At 40.0% G+C, this 24,668-nt stretch overlaps 1 protein-coding gene across 9 annotated transcripts in view; it reads left to right on the top strand.

Annotated features, from left to right (window-relative positions):
- Window positions 1-24,668, top strand: part of LOC102221619 (attractin-like protein 1) — a 361,245-nt gene that overhangs the window by 39,026 nt on the left and 297,551 nt on the right. For all 9 annotated transcript variants that reach the window (XR_002752045.1, XR_002752046.1, XR_002752047.1 and 6 more), the window contains exons 2-4: window positions 7,136-7,219; window positions 11,352-11,465; window positions 12,486-12,614. Coding sequence is in view for 6 of the 9 variants with exons in the window: in XM_023327068.1 (XP_023182836.1) it covers window positions 7,136-7,219; window positions 11,352-11,465; window positions 12,486-12,614 (327 nt within the window). In the remaining 3 variants the exon portion in view is untranslated. The remainder of the gene's footprint in view (window positions 1-7,135; window positions 7,220-11,351; window positions 11,466-12,485; window positions 12,615-24,668) is intronic.

Below are 24,668 nucleotides of genomic sequence, written 5' to 3'. Positions count from 1 at the left end.
AGGACTTGGTAGAGACTTTGAATTTTTATTTTTTTAATTTAAGGATTTGGCAGTTTTCCTCTCTTCTATATTTTCAAAGCACTCCCAGGAACATGGGCACCAGGCTCACCTATAAATTGTTCTAAAAATAAACATATTGATGTTTTTGAAGGGCTGCACAGTGGCCTTGCAGCAAGAAGGTCCTGGGTTTGATTCCCGGCCGGGGTCTTTCTGCATGGAGTTTTCCATGTTCTCCCTGTGCATACGTGGGTTCTCTCCGGGTACTCCGGCTTCCTCCCACAGTCCAAAAACATGACTGTCAGGTTAATTGGTCTCTCTAAATTCTCCCTAGGTGTGAGTGTGTGTGTGAATGGTTGTTTGTCCTGTATGTCTTTGTGTTGCCCTGCGACAGACTGGCGACCTGTCCAGGGTGACCCCGCCTCTCGCCCAGAACGTAGCTGGAGATCGGCACCGGCAACCCTCCTGACCCCATTAGGGACAAAGGGTGAACAGAAGATGGATGGGTGGATGGATGTTTTTGAAGTGGGCTATTTAATGTCTGAAAATGAATTTGAATTAACCTGTTGTAAAACTTTAACAAACCATTCATTCTTTAATAGCTCTATATCATTATGTAATTTTAACAGTTCTGAAAACAATAAGTGAGTTAAAATTCCTTTAGGCTACTTGCTGTATATCACAAATGCTTTAAGTTAGTTGTTGTGGCACCTCCTCTTATTAGGTGTAGGGGATAATAATAATTATCCCATAGAGTCAGTTCGGATAGTTTTATTTTTTCACTAGAAAACTAGTTTTGTATTTTCTCAGGCTGTATTTGGTTTTAAAATTTATTTGATCTGAAATGTTGAAATTCAACTAAAGTTCAAGTTACCCACACATATTTCGTCAACAAGGCAGTTCAAAGTGCTTTTCATCATAAAAAAAAAATCATACAGTCACCAATTGTGAAACAAGCAATAAACATTAGATTTATTAAATGTGACGGAGGAGCAACAAAAGAAATCTGTACAGGACAAATACTTTCAGTATTTGTTTCTGAAATGATTTTAGTGAAGTGAAATCCAGAAAAGGCACAACGTTCCTCAGATGTTTTTTTTCTTGTGTCTTTTACTGTGAGAAATTAAACATATTTTTATTATTATCATTAATATCCTCATTTAAATCAGCTGTAGCAGCATCTTGACATGAATATTCATCTCAGTTTAAACTGAAGTTATAGCCAAAGGTTGTAACTGAGATCAGAAGCCACTAAGGAAGAATAGGAAGTGATGAGCTGGTGAATATAATCAAAGACTCCTTGTATCTCCTACCGTACTTATGAGCTTTCTTTAAATTTACAGTCATGCATTTATGTGTTCTTTGAGATCTATTGGCGGTGTTTTCACTTTGTCCTGCTGTGTCACAATCTGTTCTCTCCTTTATCCTCTCTTCTTAATCTGATAGGTTTTTTGCTGACGTGTGCAGATTGCGATAAAACTGTTTCTCAGTCAGTTTCACTTTCACTGGAGAAAAAAAGAAGAAAAAGTCACACATTTTATGATTAGGGACCAATAAAAGAGCAGGATTCCTGTTTTACAGTTTTAATAGCTTCTTTTAGTACATTGATACCTTTTACAAGACGAACTAAAATATGTTTTAATATTTCAAAAGATTTTATGACCAAAAACATCTTTCATAGCATGGTGAAATTGCTTAATGAAGTTTTTCAAAGTAGGGGTGTTATGCAAAATGTACTTTTTTAAAGCTTTACATCATTATAATGTTAATCCCCTCATCAAAAACATATCTGGAGTGTTTCATTAAAGGTGCAGTTTTATGTATTTTCCTGGCATAAAGTGTCACTATTCAGCAGCTATGTTGCATTCAGTTGTTGTAAAAATATTGCATATATCAAATATGACTTAAAGTACATTTTACATTGCAATTTAACACCTAGAATTGAGCCTCTGCCTCTTTAAGAAACTCCAACTCTTTCTGAAACTCCGCCTTCAGGAAGTCATCCCAACATGGCTTCTCTGTTAACCCTTTAACAATGTTTTTTTTTTTTACCAGCATTGCTCTGAGAAGTAGCTCAGATTCTCCTATCAGACAGGGGTGCTTGAATGTCTGTTCACACAAAGCCCCACCCATTTTCCCAAATCTCTGCCTTGGAGCTTCAGTCCATAGCCAAACTCCCGTACCTACTATTACCAAACATCTGGTGAAACTTCTAGTCTGATGAGTTTCTAACAACACTCATCAATGCCATCTATGCAGAAGTGTTGCTGTCGTGACATGACATGTTGGAAAAATGTGGGAGATTCTTAAAGAGACAGAGGTTAATTTCAAGGTGTCAGACATAGAGCTATGATGTCATGTCAAATTTCTGTTAGTTTTTGATGTTGATGGTATTTTAATAACAATTGAAGGTAACATAGTTACTCTTTAGTGGTGTAAAACAGAATTACATGCCTGAAAAACACATAACAGCTTCCCTTTAAAATGGCCTTTATTGAACAGAAATATGATATGAAGGAGGGTGGAGTGAGAAGGGGAAGACAGACAGTAAAAATGCCATCTGAACCCTAGACAACTGCATAGAGAACTATAGCCTCTTCACATGGTTCACCCCTTAATGGGCTTTTTATGACTGTTTTGTTTTTTTGTTTCATCTTAGAGTTAAAATTACATCTCCTAAATTCTATTCTTTACTTTGACAACATAGGAAAAAGGATAAGATGGCAGTTGGGGAAATTTTATTGATCTTGATTGGAGTTTTCTAAGAATCATGTCACTCTTTTCACTACATGCAGTGTTTTCCATGCTTGACGTAGTTCTGGGTGGTTGTTTTCCATACCTGTCTTGTAGCAAACCTTCAGTTTAATCAAGTTACTATTTAGTTATCGTCAATAGCACCTGATCATTACTGTGTTTTTTGTGTCTAGAGATGTTTCTGAGTTTCTGTAGTGACACTGCAGGCCTAGAAAATAAGCACTCATGCTCATGAGATGACACACAGTCCAAGTAGGGACAGGCTGCTATGTCTTGGGGGGGAGGGGCGTGGGGGGGTTCTTCATGTGTTCATGTGTCTGAGTGTGATCTTTCTATCTTTTTCCTCTAAAATCAAATTGATTGAGTGACTTCTGCATAGTGCTTCTCTATGTTCCATCCATCCATCCATCCATCCATCCATCCATCCATCCATCCATCCATCCATCCATCCATCCATCTTCCGCTTATCCGGGGTCGGGTTGCAGGGGTAGCAGTTTCAGAAGGGAGGCCCAGACTTCCCTCTCCCCGGCCACTTCTTCCAGCTCTTCCAGGGGAATCCCGAGGCGTTCCCAGGCCAGCCGAGAGACATAGTCCCTCCAGCGTGTCCTGGGTCTTCCCCGGGGCATCCTCCCAGTGGGATGTGCCCGGAACACCTCACCAGGGAGGCGTCCAGGAGGCATCCTGACCAGATGCCCGAGCCACCTCAACTGGCTCCTCTTGATGTGAAGGAGTAGCGGCTCTACTCTGAGTCCCTCCCGGATGACTGAGCTTCTCACCCTATCTCTAAGGGAGAGCCCTGCCACCCTATGGAGAAAACCCATTTCGGCCGCTTGTATCCGCGATCTCGTTCTTTCGGTCATGACCCAAAGCTCATGACCATAGATGAGGGTGGGAACGTAGATCGACAGGTAAATCGAGAGCTTCGCTTTTTGGCTCAGCTCTCTCTTCACCACAACGGACTGGTACAGCGCCCGCTTGACGGCAGACGCTGCGCCAATCCGCCTGTCGATCTGCTGCTCCCTTCTTCCCCCATTCGTGAACAAGATCCCGAGATACTTGAACTCCTCCACTTGGGGCAGGACACCCCCCCGACCCGGAGAAGGCACTGTACCCTTTTCCGGCTCAAAACCATGGCCTCGGATTTGGAGGCACTGATCCTCATCCCGGCCGCTTCACATTCGGCTGCGAACCGCTCCAGCGAGAGCTGCAGATCACGACCTGATGAAGCCAAAAGGACCACATCATCTGCAAAAAGCTTCTCGGTGTTGCCCCACATAAATATGTTATCCTGTCACTTGCCATTCTCAGCGCAACATTAGATAAATGTCCTCCTTTATCTTCTCAAAAGGCAATATCCTTATGTCTTTTTAATCAAGGCTCAGTCTGACACTTGTTATTCATGATGGATATGAAAAATATAATCAAAAATGTCTCTGACATTTAGGTAAATATGCAAGGTAGATGGAATGTCTTCATTTCATATGATTATATAACAGATGAGAATTAATTTTTATTTTTAGTCAATATGTACAAGAGTCAGATAAGAAATTTTAGACTTACCATCTACCTCATTAGGTACACCCTGGTTATAAAGAGTTGGACTTTCTTTAGTATGCAGAACATTTCTAAACTTTTTGAATTGGTGCATTAGTGCTGAATGCAGCCAATGAAAGGAAAGTATATGGTTAGTAATAGTACTAACTTTGACTATAGTTTCTAAATAATGCTCCTATCGTGCTAAACTGACCAAAAAAATCCCACACACCACTTCTCTCTTCATAGTGGAGGATGTTTGTTTACAGCACAGGACATTTTCACTAAGCTTTGTAACGTTGAACTGGCATGTCATCACGGCCAAATGTTAGCCATCCACGCCTCCAGCTAGCAATCATTTCTCAATAGCTGAGGGTCCAGACTGTCTGAATGAAGCGAAGCGTAGAACAGGGAGTCAGTTTTCACTAGGCTGCACCACCACCCGCTGCCAGCAACATTCATGCAAGTCAAGATTGAATCCTTGCTTTTACGTTGTTTATGCTAGTTTTTCACTCTGTTATCTGAATGTTGCAGTTAAAGGTTCGACTTGTCTGACTTTTTTAGTATGTTATCTTCCAGTTTTAATGAGCCTGTGTAAATTGTAACCTGTGTTTCCTTTTCTTATCTGACAGTTCTTTTGCTGCATCACTGTCTACACAGCTGTTGATTACCAGATGTTTCCTGTTTTTCAGATCATGCTCTGTAAAACTGAGGCCCCGTTCACTCTGAGACGAGATTAATTGTATCCGCAAAAGTATATCTTGGTTTAAGGCTGTGTGTCTACACAAATGTGGCATTTTGGGAGACCTGAAATGATAATTTTTAAAAATAGGTCATATAGATAGAGTGGATACATTTCAAAACGGCGATTTCATGTTGCTTGCAAGCCGTATTTCTCTTGAAACAGTGTCGTCGGAGTTCATCGCTCTCTGTAACCAACGTATTCTTCTTCTTGTGTTTTATGGTAGACCAAAATTTGCATGTTTCTCATTCTCAAAAATAACAAGCATGGCGCCGGTCTGGTTGTTTTGTTTTGTTCTGTCGAAGCGTCACAGTGCCACAGATTGACCTGGCAATCTACGTTTCCTGTGGTGCTCTGTGGGACAGGGCCTGAGAGAGATGGCTGTGTGTGGAAATCCCAATAAATCAGCACTAATTGTGTTTCCATTAACCATAAAATTGCACAAATGAAAATTAGGAAAATACATTTGCTTGATGGAAACCCAGCGATTTCAAAAAAGTTCACGTTTTTGATGAAACATTTTTGCGCTAGGTTGAGGTGGTTTTTCAGCCTTATTGAATTAGATGTATTTCACAAAACTGCAATTGAAACACTTTTTTCACATCACACAAGTCACTGCTGGAAGTTACTACTGGCGAAAACGATGAAGTAGTAGCAGGAGTATGATGTTTGTTTTGTTTTTTTTCAGATAATGTTCAACTGGCTCCATCAGAGCTCTCACAGCATCAAGTTCATAACAAGTTGTGTCATTCCAATATATTGAATCCATAACTCTTCTGTAAAATCACAGACTAGTTTCCCCAAAATGCAGCATGTGTAGCCATTCCCAAGTAGGCAGGGCTTGTTGCGCCAACGCCTGAATAAGACACAGATGTTTCCACTGATTAGCTGATAGATCATGAGCACTAGCACCATGTCTGAATTATGAACATATCTCATGTAAGTGTTTACATCCGTCACTGCCTTAATTTTTAATGACTAACCGCGTGTACAAACTTATTCACATGCGAATTTAACTTGGGGTGAATTCACACCAGCCCAGGATTAGAGTCCTGAATCAGACTCTTAACTGTTTATAGATTTATATCAAGGGAGAATACTTACAAACATCAGCAATTTTCTCAGTTTTAATTTAAGGCATATTTATAGAAATTGGGTAAGAAATAAAGACGCTGCGATAATTTTTGTGACAGATTTCTGCTGATCCCTCATTGGCACAGCCTGGTTTAGTGGATAGACTCACCGCGTAGTAATGGTGCCTGCAGGAGCATCGCTAGTGTTAGCGACTAACAGGCGATATCCAGACTAGTAATGTATATCAATGAAGAAATCCTACAACTGCTAAAATCTAACACAGCTTCTTTTTTGTTTACTTTTTGTGAATAAGGAAGTTGCGCTGGTCTTCAGAGGTTTTGTTTTGATTTCTTCAGTAGTTCTTGGTGCAGCGCCCCCACAGGCGACCGGGGTGGGAAGGGATTTTTCAGTAAGTTTTAGTCGTTTGACACAGTGCGGTGTGAATGCTAACTACAGTTCTGAAAATGTAATTCTGAAATTTTAGTCCCCAATGAAACCGAGTCTACTGGACTATCCGGTGTGAAAACACCCTTAATTTCTCATTTAATGGAAACACAGCAATAGCAGATGGTGTTTTTTCGACATTAGCAGAATACAGAAAAGATTTGCACACATTTGCAATGAAAATGCAAACGTCAAAATTATATGTGGTGTCCCTGGTTCCATTTATATAAAGACAAATATTGATTTTTGTCAGATTTTTATCTCTTTGACCTTTTTTGTTGCATTTCTTTGGTGAGCATTTCTCCTGCACTTTGCTGATTTGTTTCTAATTCAGACACTGCATGAGAAAGTAATGCGTCGGGTCAACATGAGCAGAACCTGCAAGTCAGAACAGATTGCTTAGTGCTTTTATGACCTCCCTGCAGTCCTCTGCAACATTTGATCCAGTCGTGGCAAAATCAAGGATTGACTCAAGGTTTGCTAAACCAGAGAAAGTCCACGATCATCTCAGTTTGATTTGGATCCCGTCTCATTCCTGATCCGTGTCGTTATTAAACCACCAATATCTGTTGTTCTTTTTCTCCTCCGCAGGTTAACGGACCTGTCAGGTTCTCTCTCAGATGGTCCAGTTAACTATAAGTACAAGACCACATGCACTTGGCTAATTGAAGGATAGTAAGTACTAATCTTTTATTATTGTTGTTATTTCTATTATCAATATTAAACCAACTGTTTCCACTTGGTGTAAAACTATAGTTTATATCTTACTTGAGTACTCCAGAAAAGGGAGCTTTATTACCATTAAACAGTGTTTATGAGTGAAGCTGTTGAGCTGCTTCACTCATAGAACCAGCTGAATGTACCTAGTGTTCACTATGTGTTTGGAGTACAAGTGCTGCAAGTCCAGATTCATTCCTTGTTGTGATATTCTGCCACCAAAATCCACCAAAGCCCAATGGGAAACTTTATTTCATATATCTAATGGGGCTTTCCCATCTGTTAACACAAATGAACGGCATGAAGAGTAATAATAAAGAACATATTTGGCTTGGTTTTATAAAGGTAAACTTTGTTAACAGCCTGCAACTAAAAATAGGCCTGGACTTTGTCCTGAATAGAGCTTTTAAGATACCATCTTTACAATTAAACACGTTCTGTAGAGAAAAAGTTGCAAACTTACAACTGTAAAATAATACAACTCCCCTCTGGAGTCAAAAAACACTAGCATTTGAGGGAATTTCTTTTATTAGCTGCTGCTCCAACTTTCTCCTTATGCTTACAACTACTGATGCTTTACCCTTTTGTTGTTTTTTTAACAGCAGTGTTAATCCTTATTTCGCCAGTGTTAATCCTTATTGGTCCGGTACCGGTCCGCGGACCAATTGGTACCGGGCCGCACAAGAAATAATTACATATTTACGATTTATGAATTTTCTGAGTCTGGAGCATCTTTTATTTTGAAAATCCTTTAACTGGATTGGTTACGTTTTGCAGGCCAAAATTGAACCCACAAGCAGTAAAATTAGTAAGAAACAGATCAGATGTCTTTGTAAAGTTTCTTTGCAAAGGGCAAAAGGCCCAGAGAAGAGACAGGAGAATGGATTTATCTCGGACCGGTAGGTGATTCCCACATTCCAAGCCTGCTATACATGATATGCGGCGACCGGCTCACTAATGAGGCAACGAAGCCTTCAAACTGCTTCTCCACGTGGAGACCAGGCACCCTGTGCATAAGCAACACTTTGTGTGTCATTGTTTCCCGTCACTCCTAGATGGGTCGATCTTGTTGCAGAGAAACAAGCTCAGGGCTCCCATTGATTCATTGTTATCTGAGTTAAAATTTTCATTAAAGTAAAATGCTCATTTTTGTGGTGCATCTGTATCTTATTTGAAAGGGATGTGTAAACGTTACCATAGCGACCAGAGTCAGAGAGCGTTAGGGCAGTGGTCGAGACGAGAGGAGAGGAGTAGAGCTTGTGAGTTTTAGGTCTGGTTCACACGGCACGATTTTAGGATTGTCAGTCGATTTTCCAAACATCTGTGACCACACATGATGATAAAAGTACAACAGGTTTGATTGGTTTGTGTGTCCAGCCACCCAGCAGGAGCAACACACCACACACAAACTGATTCCACTCAAGAACATCCCGATTCTAGAAGAAAATCCTGTAAAGCCCCCAAAATACCATATGTGAATTTAGAATAAACAAACACGGATGACGATGTAGAAGCAATAGTGATAGTTTAAGTGACAAAAGACTTAACATAAAGAAAAAAACGTTGGATAAAAGACTTGGAGGGGGTACTGGACAGTGCCCCTCCTGGGGACTCCCTTGTTCTGCTGGGGGACTTCAACTATTACGTGGGCAATGACAGTGAGACCTGGAGGGGCGTGGTTGGGAGGAACGGCCCCCTTGATCTGAACTCGAGTGGTGTTCTGTTTTTGAACTTCTGTGCTCATCAGGGATTGTTCATAACAAACACCATGTTCAGGCATAAGGGTGTCCATATGTGCACTTGGTACCAGGACACCATAGGCCGCAGTTCAGTGACTTTGTCATCGTTTCATCAGATCTGCAACCACATGTCTTGGACCTTTGAGGGAAGAGAGGGGCGGAGCTGTGCACTGACCACTACCTGATAGTGAGTTGGCTCCAGTGGTGGGGGAAGAGGCCGGTCAGACCTGGCAGGCCCATACATGTTGTGAGGATCTGCTGGGAAAGTCTGGCAGACGGAGATTTAACTCCCATCTCCGGCAGAACTTTGAACACGTTCCGGGGGATGTGGAGGAGATTGAGTCCCAGTGGACAATGTTCTGTACCTCCATTGTTGAGGTGGCTTATTGGAGCTGTGGCCACAAGGTTGTCGATGCCTGTCACAGCGGCAACCCTCAAACCCATTGGTGGACACCTTTGGTGAGGGATGTTGTCAGGAGTCCTGTCTGGCCTTTTTGGTCTGTGGGACCCCGGAAGCAGATGATGGGTACCGACAGTCCAAATCGCATGTGGCTCGGGTGGTTGCTGAGGCAAAAATTCAGGTGTGGGAGAAGTTTGGAGAGGCCATGGAGAAAGACTTCTGCACGGCTTCGAGGTGATTCTAGTCCACCATCCGGCATCTCAGGAGGGGGAAACAGTGCAGCACCAACAATGTTTATAGTTGGGATGGTGTGCTGCTGACCTCTGCTCCAGACATTGTGGGCCGAAGGGCAGAATATTTTGAAGACCTCCTCAATCCCACCAGCATGCCTTACATTGAGGAAGCTGAGCCAGGGGACTCTGGGTCAGGCTCTCCAATCTCTGGGGATGAGGTTGCCGAGGTGGTTAAAGAGCTCCTTGGTGGCAGGTCACCAGGGGTGGATGAAATTTGTCCACAGTTCCTTAAGGCTCTCAATGTTGTATGGTTGTGGTGGTTGACACAACTCTGCAATATTGCATGGACATCGGGGGCAGTTTCCCTGGATTTGCAGTCTGGGGTGGTGGACCGCCTGTTCAAAAAGGGGGACCAGAGGGTGTGCTCTAATTACAGAGGGGTCACATTCTTAAGCCTTCCTGGCAAGGTCTATTCAGGGTTCCTGGAGAGGAGGGTCCATCGTATATTCAAACCTAGGATTCAGGAAGAGCAGTGAGATTTTCGTCCTGGTCGTGGAACACTGGACCAGCTTTACTCCGTCACCGTCAGCAGGGTCCTGGGTGCGTTGGAGTTCATCCAACCAGTCTACATGTGTTTTCTGGACTTGGAGAAAGTGTTTGACCCTGTCTCTCTGGGAGCCCTGTGGGGGGTTCTCCAGGAGTATGAGGTACCGGGCCCTTAGATACTTGCTGTTAGGTCCCTGCATGACCGGTGTCAGTCATTTCTGCATTGCCGGCAGTAAGTCGGACTCTGCCAAAGCTGCCCTTTGTCATTCTGTTCATTACTTTCATGAACAGACTTTCTAGGCACAGCCAAGATGTTGATGGGGATTCGTTTTGGTGGCCTTAGGGTTGCATCTCTGCTTTTTGCGGATGATGTGGTCCTATTGGCTTCCTCAGGTCGTGATCTACAGCTCTCTCTGGAGCAGTTTGCAGCTGAGTGTGAAGTGGCCGAAATGAGTATCAGTGCCTCTAAGTTCGAGGCCATGGTCATGAGCTGGAAAAGGGCAGAGTGCCTTCTCCAGATCGGGGGGGTGTCCTGCTTCTTCACATTGAGAGGAGCCAGTTGAGGTAGCTCAGGCATCTGGTTAGGATGATTCCTGGACATCTCCCTGATGAGGTGTTCCAGGCACATCCCACTGGGTGGAGGTCCAGGGGAAGAACCAGGACACACTGGAGAGACTATGATTCTTGGCTGGCCTGGAAACGCCTTGGGATTCCCCCGGAGAAGCTGGAACAAGTGGCGGGGAGAGGGAAGTCTGGGCCTCCCTTCTTAGGCTGGATAAGCAGAAGAAGATGGATGGATGGATAGGCCTCAAAATGGCAATATAATCATTACTGCAATAATTTCAGGGACACTATATCGCCCTGTAAAACTGTGGTGACAGGCCCAACTCCAGCCCTGTGTTTCCACTTGTACCAGGGTTCAATGAAATGATATGAACCATGCCTTTTGAAAATATACCAGCTGCATTATAAAAAAACAAGGTCACACTTCACTAGGAATTCAAAATGTCTAAAAACCTGTCTGAGCTCGTCCCTGAGGAGACAGTTTACAACCTATGGATGTTACAAAAGCTATGGATTCCTTAAGAGAGAAGAATATGAAGCATCCGTAAAATATATATTCATCGGCTGCTATTTGTTGTTCCTAAATATTTTTGTGCGCTCTGTCCTAGCCCTAATGCAGTGCTCCGGCTGCGCTTCAATCACTTTGCCACAGAGTGCAGCTGGGACCACTTGTATGTCTACGACGGCGACTCCATTTATGCTCCCTTGATTGCTGTGTTCAGGTAAGCGCCTGCTGCTGTGAATAAGCGTAGTGTGTGAGGGAGGAGATAGGGAAACGACTGGGGAAACATTGGCCACCTCTTTATTAAGCTTGTAAATGTGAACAAGGCAACGTATAACCAAACAACGGGCCTCATAATTGCAGCCATTCCACAATGCGGCTGTTATGGAGAGAAAATACAGCAATTACTCACATTATCCCTGAACGCTACTTAAATTTTTATAAAACTTTACTCCCTTTTTATTGTTTTTGTAACCAGCAAACATGAGGAAAGCCCTCTTTTATGTCCCACATTCCTTATCTACAGCAATGCCACAATAATGTACCCACTGCCTGCTTTTTACTTACCTCTATTTAGAAGGCAATTTTTTCTCCTATGTGAAAACTTTGAAAATTGGATTTAAAAATAACAGGTAATTGTACAAACATTGACATTATCACCAACAGGACTGTGAAAAAGTATTTGCCCCCTTCTAGATTGCTTCTATCCAATCATTGATTTAGTTCATTAGGAGAAAAAAAAAAAACTTTTCCAAACCAAGATTTATTGAATTACTGCTGGTGGCATGACTAAAAATGTAAATTATGTTTTTATCCCCAAGATTATTTTGGTTTCACAATATATAATGATATTTAAAAATAGATATATTATTATTGTTATTATTTATTATTATTACAGACCAAGTCTAGTAAGGGTATGGTAGTGCAGTGCACTGAATATATTAAAACTGATAGGCCAAACATATAAAGTGCTGTCAATCCTCAGAGGAACAACATCATCAAACAAAATGATAAATGTGTTCTGCCTCTGCAACACATCAGGGTTTTGTTTCGAGCTAATCACTGTCATCGTTTCAACAGGGACCGCAATTGGGTTAGTTGATTTTCCTTTCATCCTGAACCTCTGGGAGTGGTGTGCTTTTTAAAGCTAGAGTTTACAAAATAAAACACTTCAAAACACCTTTTTATTATTCATTATTGATATTGAGCTGTCTGAATTTCTTTGTCGGGTCTCACTCAGTGGTTTGGTGGTGCCGGAGGCTAAAGGGAAGGAGTCGGTACCCGAGGTGGTGACGACGTCCGGGTATGCCCTGCTCCACTTCTTCAGCGACGCTGCATACAACCTGACTGGTTTCAACATCGCCTACTCGTACGTCTACACGTCGTTTTTACTGTTGTGTGTCTCCTTTGTTGGTCAGCCGTAAATGTGAAGGCAACCGTTCAATTGTGAGTATTTGCTTTAGCTTGGCTGTCTAAAGAAGATGGGGTTTTATCGGAGTCAAAATCTGACTCAAACATACAGTATGTTTTAAAATTATAGCATTGTGTGAACCTGGCAAAAGGTGGAATCAGCTTATCCACTGTAGCTGTTGTATGATGAGAGATATCTTTATATTTACAAAGGATATTATTAATTTTGCACAATGCAAAGTGCAATCTTTCTGATGGAAGATTCCACTGCTGTCACTTCCTCTCTGGGAACAGTTAAGAAAGGTTTATATGGGAAAACGTCTTTGAAGATTTGATTGGATTTGACTATCCATGCCATGGTATTTTGCCTTTGAGTTTTTAAGACATTCAACACCAGCTTTGGCTTGAGTTAAAAGGACAGTATTGGGTGTTTTATACGCATATAGCCCAGTTTTATAGCACAATCAAGTAACTATTGTTATAAAAATGCTACATACAGTATATCAAATATGACTTAAAAGAAATTTGACTGCGACATTTAACACCTTGACATTGGACCTCTGTCTCTTTAAAAACTCCTGCTGTTTCTGAAACTTCAGGAAGTCATCCTCTATTAACCCTTTAACAATGTTTTTATCAGTGTTACAATGAGAAGTAGCTCCTATAATTAACTCAGCAGTTCTCTCAGGTGTTTGCTAATTGCTGCTGGCTAGTCTGAAGGAGCAGACAGAGGAAGTTGTGGGGGAGGGCTGCTCTGTGAGGTGGAAGTTTGGTAGCTTGGAGAATGCAGCTCCAAAACAGAGCTTTGTCCTTGAAGGTAGGTAGGTAAATCCACCCAGACATTTTACGAAGCTTAATGGTTGCCAAGGAATTTCGCAAACATGCATGAAAGAATGAAAGCAACACTTCAGGTATGTTTTTGATAAGGGAAAAAACATTATACCGTGATGGAAAGCTAAAAAAGTGGATTGAACATAATCCTGTCCCTTTCAATAATAATTTTTTTGTAGTAAATGGATGACGTGTAATTTTGACTGAGTCAAAATAAAGCTGGTCAAGCAATGAGAAGAGGAGTACACACTGAGTAAAAGCTGGTAAAAGTGTAATACAGCTAATTTTCTACACCACATTGCCCGATTGAATGTTGATGAGATTTGCAAATACAGGATCTCCACCTATTTGTGATTCAATATTCACAGATTCACAGATTTGTGGGTATTTCTGTGGAACGTAATTCCAATTTATTTGCACAAAATCTGTCTAATCTTAGATTATTTTCTAAGAAATTATCTGATATAATAATAATAAAATTATATTTCATATTATATTATTTTTATATAATAAAAAAAATTTTTTTTAGGAAGGTGACGATATGGGTATTGGCATACAAAAAATAAATAAATAAATAAAAAAGACCTACCGTACGTACCCTACTCCTATACTGTACTCTTGCATGTGCACTCCTGCCCCTCCCTCCACAGAGCTTTGGCTGTCAGACAAGTGCCGACAGCAACAGCTAGCAGTGAACTCCAAAAATGTTTCATAATTCTGGAAAAAAAGGGTTTCCAAAAATAGACAGCTGTTTTTGGAGTGAGGGGGAAAAAACACCCAACTCTAAATATTTCTACTTCGACAAAGCTCAACCACAATTCCAGCATGATTTGATGATTATCCTTTTTCATTATTGCCAATAGGTGGCCACGCATTCATTTATTATTTCTATTAAGATATCCTTTTTGTTCTAGAGAACAATCTGTCTTAGTCCTTCTGCAAACCAGGGATCCTGATGACACTTTATTATAAATATGAGTACTCACTTCCAGTGAGACAAGTATGGTTACAAAAGCTTTTTGTTGTCAAAAAGGTACTTTTAAAATTACATATTTGCTTTGTAAATCAATGGCAAGCCAATTATGACTTTTATATTTAAGTTTGACAGCCCATCTTCTGTCCTCTGTCAGGTTTTCTCTGTTTTGTAAAATGACACCAACACCCTATGCAAAGATATGTCAAGCATTCCCCCCAAAGGAACATTTTCTATTTTAAAATCAATAAGATTAAGCATAAAAAATATTTTTTTGATGATCCTGTGTAGTGCGGTTTGGCCTGTGCTGCGCTGCCGCTTGGCTCGTCTGTGCGTCACACGAAACACACCTGTCTGTCTTTGCCAATAATGGCAGCCTTGATAGAAAAAAATCGAATGATATGCGATAGGACACATGGCATGAGGGAGAACAATTACATAGCTGCAAGGCTCTGAGTGAGCACACCCACACTGGGAGGTTACACTGGTTGTCATGGCTACCACGTGCTGTAGCAAACCAGCTTTTGATATTAACAAAAAGATTATTTTTCTACCTGTAGTCCATGACTCCCATTTACCACAGCAATCTTATTTTAACTGTGATTTTATAGATTAATGTTTTGTTTGATATCCATTCAATCATCTAATTAATCATGTATATATCTGATGATACTTATATGTGAAGCTGAAGGGAGTCAGCACAAATAAATCTATGCCTCCCTAATTTTTATTGGTTCTCTCCTGTTTTTTGTTGTAGATGTCCAATTAAATATGCTTTCAAATAACATATGTTTCTTTTGCAAAAAAAAAGGTACAAAGAGTGGGGCTAAAGTATTTGCACGATTAAATATTTATTCTGTATTTACTTTTTTGTCAGCATTTAGGGTATCAAACAAAAATAACCAGAGGTAAGACAATGATTCTCTTCATAATAATTTTATTTAGTAAGCAATCTAAACCCATCTTATTTGAGTTTTTCAGACAGACTTGCATCTGAATCAAGAATTTATTTAATTAGAGCCTGTCCAACAACATGAAGTAGGCCAAAAGCTCTCATTTCAAATATATTTATTGAAAAACCTTCCTTCCAACAGGCATTTACTTTGTCATTTTCAAACTTATACTAACCAAAAAACATAAGCGAGAAATAAAAAAACAGGGACAAAAATAAAAAGTATAATGGACATAACTGATTTAATGTGTTTCTTTCCAAATGGAGAGTTTCTGTCAAGTTTGCCAATCAATGTTTGAAAGAAGATACCTGTTTTCTTCTCAACTGAGAAGAACAAGTTTTTTGCAGTTGTAATATTGTAAGTATGACAAAAGATCCAAAAGAACAAACCGTCACATTATGCCTTGGGAATGAGAAATTTAGTAGGAAGTGAGGAACAAAGTCATTAAATGTGTCTCCATTACAAATATGTGCAAAACTTTGTCAACCCTAAAGTAAAAAATTCCCCACAATTTTGAAAGTGTGGTGTTTCCATTAAATAAGATCATATATAAATCATATATGGATAAGTTTGTTTACATGTAGGCCTGTCGTGATAAACGGTAAATCAATTAATCGTACGATAAATTAAAACAAGAACGTGTTGATTAAAACTATCAACGTCATTTTAATTATCGGCTTTATCGTCTCTAACGGCCTTTTCCTCTTTCTGTTAATGACACTGAATGAAAAAGGGCTCTGCTCCGGTGCTCTCCATAGACTCCCCCCTTCCTCATTGGGGCCTGCCATGCAAAGCAATGGCAGGAACCTATTGCTATTCTCCCAAGAAAGGTTTCTTTAAGCAATGGCAGGAACCTATTGCTATTCTCCCAAGAAAGGTTTCTTTAATATTATTGGGGCCTGCCATGCAAAGCAATGGCAGGAACCTATTACTCTACACCCAACAAGCATCTCTTTCTTATTGGGGCCTGCCCATAGCAATGCATAGGGATGTAAACCCTATGCATTGCATGGCAGGCACCTATTGTTCTACACCTCAAAATAACTGCCGCTTCCTACTACCGTTAATGCGGCTCATACCGCTGCATGCCCCCTCACAATATATATATCAAAACGTGAGGCTCAATCCCGTGAGGGGAGCTATTACTTTTGTTGGCATTTCGAGTAACTGTGGCGACATAATTAACAAAAAACGAGCCAAATTTAACTCAAAACAAAAGTCTAACTGACACAAAACAGTGTCAGTTAGACTCAAAATAGACATAGAATTTAGTCTGCCTCTCTGAACTGCTCTTTAGAACTACAATGACTGAAGGTTAGAACTACAACATGGTGGACACTGAGTGCCTACAAAAGAGGTCTGAGCTGAATGTCAGAACTACAACATGGTGGAACTGTCAGTTACTACAGAGGAGGACTGAGCTGGCCTTTAGAACTACTTGTGTTTTGGGCTTTTTATAACTGATTTTACCCAACCATTGTTACACATGGGATTAGTGTGGCAATTTAAACTGAAGCTTAACAAAAATTTCAAAATAAAAGCCTTGACAATTTTTACATCAGATAATTGCTCTTTTGAGCATTATATAACTGATTTAACCCAGCAATTGTTACACATGGGATTAGTTTGGCACTTTGAAATGAAGCTTAACAAAAATTTCAAAATAAAAGCCTTGAGAAATCTTACATTAGGTAATTGCTCTTTTGAGCAATAAATAACTGATTTAACCCAATGACTATTAGACATGGGATTAGTTTGGACCTTTGAAATTAAGCTTAACAAAAATTTCAAAATAAAAGCCTCAACATGCCCCTGAGGTTAGTGCACCGCCTGTGGCGGTGCAATAATATTATTCTGCATTATCTTTTTCTCTCAGGTCAGGGAACTGCCTTGCGCAGCAAGGCAGTTCATTAGCATTAGTATTTTAGCTTATATAAGCTATTAGCTATTTATTTGACTTATTAGCCATGTTTAGTATACTGAATGGAGTAATACCATTATAGAAAACATCCTAGTGATGTCCCACATGCTACTGACAGCAATCACGCTAACATTAGCATTTTTGCTAATTTTAGCTGATACACTTACTTTATCATACTGAATGGTGCAAGTCAATGTTAGTAAACATTCTTGTCATTGTATTCATATGATTGCAGCTTTCTTTAGCATTGATGCTAATTTGTAGCATCAGAACGCTGGGTCCAAACCGACGGGCACACTTTGGCAGGCCCCGGTTAAATTTCTTCAGGAATTTTCTAGTTATATATTACTTCTTCCGTTACCGTTAATGCGGCTCGTACCGCTGCGTGCCCACCCACAAAAGTGGTATCAAAACGTGCGGCTTATTCCCGCCATTGGAGCTATTATTTTTATAAGGAATTGGACTTACGATGGCGACGTAAAAAGCGAAAAACGAGCCAATTTTCCAACTGCCAAAACGCAGAGCATAACTGACACCAACTGCCGCTTTTTTAGAGTGAGAAATGAAGAGAATTTTTGACCCCAAAATAATTTTGAAATCGCCATCACGCCCACAAATATCGCACGATTGGTATCAAACTCGGTCCTGACATTGATACGCATGCCTGCTCCGGTAAAATGTTTTCGAAATTTCTCTAGGGCTTACGGTTTTCTGTCACGGTGCTTCAGAGCAAAGTCATGCGACAGGATTTTCTGTCGCTCTCTCAGGCTCTCTCCCATGTATTTTCATATATTTCTCAAAAATTTCAGATCTGGGCACACCATTTCTTTCTCTTATCGCTGTTAATACTGTGAATGACGTAGAGATATGAATCACGGGACTATCGGAGACGACAAATAGCCCTCTCATACGCTTCAAACGCTTTTCGAATATGTATTACGGTTCCCGAACGGGAAGGTGTTGTTTCCAATGCTTTTTTTAGTTCAAACTGGCTGGCTCAAACAGAGAATTGTCTCCCCCTGCAAGTCTCACTCACAGCTGACAGTTGGCAGAGAGAATTATTTACCATAGCAACGGAACTCAGGAGGCTATTGGCTGCTGGTTAGGACTACAAATACACATCACTGTAGTTCTAACTATAGTGGAAGACTCAGTTGAAACAGAGGAGGACTGAACTGGCCTTTACAACTACTTGCTGCTATGGGCTGTATTTAACTGATTTAACTCAGTCACCATTACACATGGGATTAGTTTGGAACATTAAAATGAAGCATACTGAAAATTTCAAAATAAAAGCCTTGAATATTTTTACATCATGTAATTGCTCTTTTTGGCTTTATGTGACTTTTTTATCCAAAGCACTGATACACATGGGATTAGATTGGCCTTTTGAAATGAAGCATAAAGAAAATTTCAAAATAAAAGCCTTGAATATTTTTACATCAACTGCTTGTGTTTTGAGCATTATATAACTGATTTAACCCAATGACTATTAGACATGGGATTAGTTTGGACCTTTGAAATTAAGCTTAACAAAAATTTCAAAATAAAAGCCTCAACATGCCTCCGAGGTTAGTGCACCGCCGCAGGCGGTGCGATAATATTATTCTGCATTATCTTTTTCTCTCAGGTTAGGAAACTGCCTTGCGCAGCAAGGCAGTTCATTAGCATTAGCATTTTAGCTTCAATAAGCTATTAGCTATTTATTTGACTTATTAGCCATGTTTAGTATACTGAATGGAGTAAGTCCATTATAGAGAACATCCTAGTGATGTCCCACATGCTAGTGACAGCAATGATGCTAACATTAGCATTTTTGCTAATTTTAGCTGCTAAACTTACTTTATCATATTGAATGGTGCAAGTCCAGTTTACTAAAACATTCTTGTGATTCTCCTCATATGATTGCAACTTTCTTTAGCATTGATGCTAATGTCTAGCATCAGAACGCTGGGTCCAAACCGACGGGCACACTTTGGCAGGCCCCGGTTAAATTTCTTCAGGAATTTTCTAGTATCTTTATTTATATCTTTATTTATTTTTCTTCCATCACCGTTAATGCGGCTCGTACCGCTGCGTGCACCCCCACAAAAGTGGTATCAAAACGTGCGGCTCGGTGCCGAGAAGGGAGCTATTATTTTTATAAGGAATCGGACTTACGATGGCGACGTAAAAAGCGTCAAACGAGCCAAATTTCCAACTGCCGAAACGCAGAGCCTAACTGACACCAACTGCCGCTTTTTTAGAGTGAGAAATGAAGAGAATTTTTGACCCCAAATTAATTTTGAAATCGCCCTCACGCCCACAAATATCGCCCAATTGGTATCAAACTCGGTCATGACATCGATACGTATGCCTGCTCCGGTAAAATGTTTTCGAAATTTCTCTAGGGCTTACGGTTTTCTGTCAAGGTGCTTCAGAGCGAAATCATGCGCCAGGATAACTGACGCTCTCCCAGGTTCACTTCCATGTATTTCTGAAAAATTTCTGAGCTCTGCATGCACCATTTTTGTCTCATCACTGCAATTACTGTGAGTGAGCTACAAATATGAATCGCGGTACTATGGGAGACGACAAATAGCCCTCTCATATGCTTCAAACGGTTTTCCAATACGTCTCTCGGTTTCTGAACGGCAAGGAGTTGTTCAGGCTGCTTTTTCCATATAAACCAATGGGGTGTCTCACAAAGATAGTATTTTTTCTCCACCTTTCTCTCTCACACACACATGACAGTTAGCAGAGGATTGATAACCATAGCAATGGAACACAGGAGGCGATTGGCTGCTGGTTAGGACTACAAATACGCATCACTGTAGTTCTAATCAATACTCAGTTAAAACAGAGGGCTGAGCTGCCATTTAGAGCTACAGGCTGTTTTGGCCAGTAAATAACGGATTTAACCCAAACACTGTTAGACATTTTAATTAGTGTGATCATTTAATATGAAGCTTATGTATTTTTTCAAAATAAAAGCCTCAATATCCCCCTCAGGTTAATCCACCTGCATTTAGAGAAAGATATGTTCAGCCTGCTTTGATCAGAAAAACTAACTGCTTCAATCAGTTACAATTCTGTCTCTCCCTCTCTGTCTCACTCACATGACAGCTGAACTGCTCTTTAGAACTACAATGACTGAAGGTTAGAACTACAACATGGCGGACACTGAGTGCCTACAAAAGAGGTCTGAGCTGAATGTCAGAACTACAAACATGGAGGAACTGTCAGTTACTACAGAGGAGGACTGAGCTGGCCTTTAGAACTACTTGTGTTTTGGGCTTTTTATAACTGCTTTTACCCAACCATTGTTACACATGGGATTAGTGTGGCAATTTAAAATGAAGCTTACTGAAAATTTCAAAATAAAAGCCTTGAATATTTTTACATCATGTAGTTGCTCTTTTTGGCTTTATTTGACTTTTTCATCCAAAGCACTGTTACACATGATATTAGTTTAGCTCTTTGAAATTAAGCTTAACAAAAATTTCAAAATAAAAGCCTTGAATATTTTTACATCAGATAATTGCTCTTTTTGGCTTTATGTGACTTTTTTATCCAAAGCACTGTTACACATGGGATTAGTGTGGCAATTTAAAATTAAGCTTAACAAAAATTTCAAAATAAAAGCCTTGACAATTTTTACCTCAGATAATTGCTCTTTTGAGCTTTATATAACTGATTTAACCAAATGACTATTAGACATGGGATTAGTTTGGCCCTTTGAAATGAAGCTTAACAAAAATTTCAAAATAAAAGCCTTGAGAAGTTTTACATCATGTAATTAGTCTTTTGAGCATTATATAACTGATTTAATCCATTGAGTGTTATACATGGGATTTATCTGGCCCTTTGAAATGAAGTTTAACAAAAATTTCAAAATAAAAGCCTTGACAATTTTTACATCACATAACTGCTCTTTCGAGCATTATATAACTGATTCAACACAATGACTGTTAGACATGGGATTAGTTTGGCCCTTTGAAATGAAGCATACTGACAATTTCAAAATAAAAGCCTTGAATATTTTTACATCACATAACTGCTCTTTCGAGCATTATATAACTGATTCAACACAATGACTGTTAGACATGGGATTAGTTTGGCCCTTTGAAATGAAGCTTAACAAAAATTTCAAAATAAAAGCCTTGTCCATTTTTACATCATGTAATTAGTCTTTTTGGCTTTATGTGACTTTTTTATCCAAAGCACTGTTACACAATGGAATACTGTGGGCATTTAATATGAAGCTTACTGCAAATTGCAAAATAAAAGCCTCAATATGCCCCTGAAGTTAGTGCACCGCCGCAGGCGGTGCAATAATATTATTTTGCATTATCTTTTTCTCTCAGGTTAGGGAACTGCCTTGCGCAGCAAGCCAGTTCATTAGCATTAGCATTTTAGCTTAAATAAGCTATTAGCTATTTATTTGACTTATTAGCCATGTTTAGTATACTGAAGAGAGTAAGTCCATTATAGAGAACATGCTAGTGATGTCCCACATGCTAGTGACAGCTATCATGCTAACATTAGCATTTTTGCTAATTTTAGCTGATACACTCACTTTATCATACTGAATGGTGCAAGTACATGTTAGTAAACATTCTTGTGATTCTCCTCGTATGATTGCAGCTTTCTTTCGCATTGATGCTAATTTCTAGCATCAGAACGCTGGGTCCAAACCGACGGGCACACTTTGGCAGGCCCCGGTTAAATTTCTTCAGGAATTGTTTCTAGTTATTATAGTTACTTATTCCGTTACCGTTAATGCGGCTCGTACCGCTGCGAGCCCACCCACAAAAGTGGTATCAAAACGTGCGGCTTATTCCCGGCATTGGAGCTATTATTTTTATAAGGAATTGGACTTACGATGGCGACGTAAAAAGCGAAAAACGAGCCAATTTTCCAACTGCCAAAACGCAGAGCATAACTGACACCAACTGCCGCTTTTTTAGAGTGAGAAATGAAGAGAATTTTTGACCCCAAAATAATTTTGAAATCGCCATCACGCCCACAAATATCGCACGATTGGTATCAAACTCGGTCCTGACATTGATACGCATGCCTGCTCCGGTAAAATGTTTTCGAAATTTCTCTAGGGCTTACGGTTTTCTGTCACGGTGCTTCAGAGCAAAGTCATGCGACAGGATTTTCTGTCGCTCTCTCAGGCTCTCTCCCATGTATTTTCATATATTTCTCAAAAATTTCAGATCTGGGCACACCATTTCTTTCTCTTATCGCTGTTAATACTGTGAGTGACGTAGAGATATGAATCGCGGGACTATCGGAGACGACAAATAGCCCTCTCATACGCTTCAAACGCTTTTCGAATATGTATTACGGTTCCCGAACGGGAAGGTGTTGTTTCCAATGCTTTTTTTAGTTCAAACTGGCTGGCTCAAACAGAGAATTGTCTCCCCTTGCATGTCTCACTCACAGCTGACAGTTGGCAGAGAGAATTATTTACCATAGCAACGGAACTCAGGAGGCTATTGGCTGCTGGTTAGGACTACAAATACGCATCACTGTAGTTCTAACTATAGTGGAAGACTCAGTTGAAACAGAGGAGGACTGAACTGGCCTTTACAACTACTTGCTGCTATGGGCTGTATTTAACTGATTTAACTCAGTCACCGTTACACATGGGATTAGTTTGGAACATTAAAATGAAGCAAACTGAAAATTTCAAAATAAAAGCCTTGAATATTTTTACATCATGTAATTGCTCTTTTTGGCTTTATGTGACTTTTTTATCCAAAGCACTGATACACATGGGATTAGATTGGCCTTTTGAAATGAAGCATAAAGAAAATTTCAAAATAAAAGCCTTGAATATTTTTACATCAACTGCTTGTGTTTTGAGCATTATATAACTGATTTAACCCAATGACTATTACACATGGGATTAGTTTGGACCTTTGAAATTAAGCTTAACAAAAATTTCAAAATAAAAGCCTCAACATGCCCCTGAGGTTAGTGCACCGCCGCAGGCGGTGCGATAATATTATTCTGCATTATCTTTTTCTCTCAGGTTAGGGAACTGCCTTGCGCAGCAAGGCAGTTCATTAGCATTAGCATTTTAGCTTCAATAAGCTATTAGCTATTTATTTGACTTATTAGCCATGTTTAGTATACTGAATGGAGTAAGTCCATTATAGAGAACATCCTAGTGATGTCCCACATGCTAGTGACAGCAATGATGCTAACATTAGCATTTTTGCTAATTTTAGCTGCTAAACTTACTTTATCATATTGAATGGTGCAAGTCCAGTTTACTTAACATTCTTGTGATTCTCCTCATATGATTGCAACTTTCTTTAGCATTGATGCTAATGTCTAGCATCAGAACGCTGGGTCCAAACCGACGGGCACACTTTGGCAGGCCCCGGTTAAATTTCTTCAGGAATTTTCTAGTTCTTTATTTTTCTTCCGTAACCGTTAATGCGGCTCATACCGCTGGGTGCACACCTACAAATGAGGTATCAAAACGTGCAGAAAATTCACGCCATTGGAGCTATTACTTCTGGTGGGATTTGGGCTTAACGTGGCGACATAATTCACAAAAAACTACGAAAAAAACCCCATTATAACTCGATGGGAAAAATCCTAGAAATACCCTATTTTTGAGGATTTGCTGTGTCGTCACAAATTCACCTAGAAATGCCATTCAAATTTAATTTTGTAGATACGTCTGTGATCTCTTCGAAAGTGAAGACGGCTCGTCGATACCAGTTACGGTTTGTCCACAATTTGCCTCTAAGCGACCCAAACTTTCTCATTTTTGCTGAAATTACAGTGACAGCCGATCTCGGTTCAGATCTGGGCACAACATTTCTTTCTCTCATCACTGTAAATGCTCTGAGTGAGGTACAGATATGAATCTCGGGACTATCGCAGAAGACACATTGAACTGTCATACGCTCGAAACGCTTTTCGAATATGTATTACGGTTCCCGAACAAGAAGGATTTGTTTCCAATGCTTTTTTTCAGTAAAATGTGTTTGCTCAAACACACTTGTGTGTTTGAGAGCTCACAGCTCAGAGCTCACACCTGCTGAGACCATTATTTGCCATAGCAACGGAACTCAAGAGGCTATTGGCTGCTGATTTGGACTACGAATACGCATCGCTGTAGTTCTATCTATCCTCAGTTGAAACAGATCAGGACTGAGAACTGGCCTTTAGAACTACTGCTGCTATGGGCTGTATATAACTGATTTAACTCAGTAACTGTTACACATGGGATTAGTTTGGAACTTTAAAATGGAGCATAATAATAATTTCAAAATAAAAGCCTTGAATAGTTTTACATCAGGTAATTGCTGTTTTTGGCTTTATTTG

This window comes from Xiphophorus maculatus, chromosome 22 (genome assembly GCF_002775205.1).
Source record: "Xiphophorus maculatus strain JP 163 A chromosome 22, X_maculatus-5.0-male, whole genome shotgun sequence".
Classification (NCBI taxonomy): Eukaryota; Metazoa; Chordata; class Actinopteri; order Cyprinodontiformes; family Poeciliidae; genus Xiphophorus; species Xiphophorus maculatus.
Note: the sequence above shows the minus strand (reverse complement) of the source record. Positions and strands in the feature narration are given on the sequence as shown.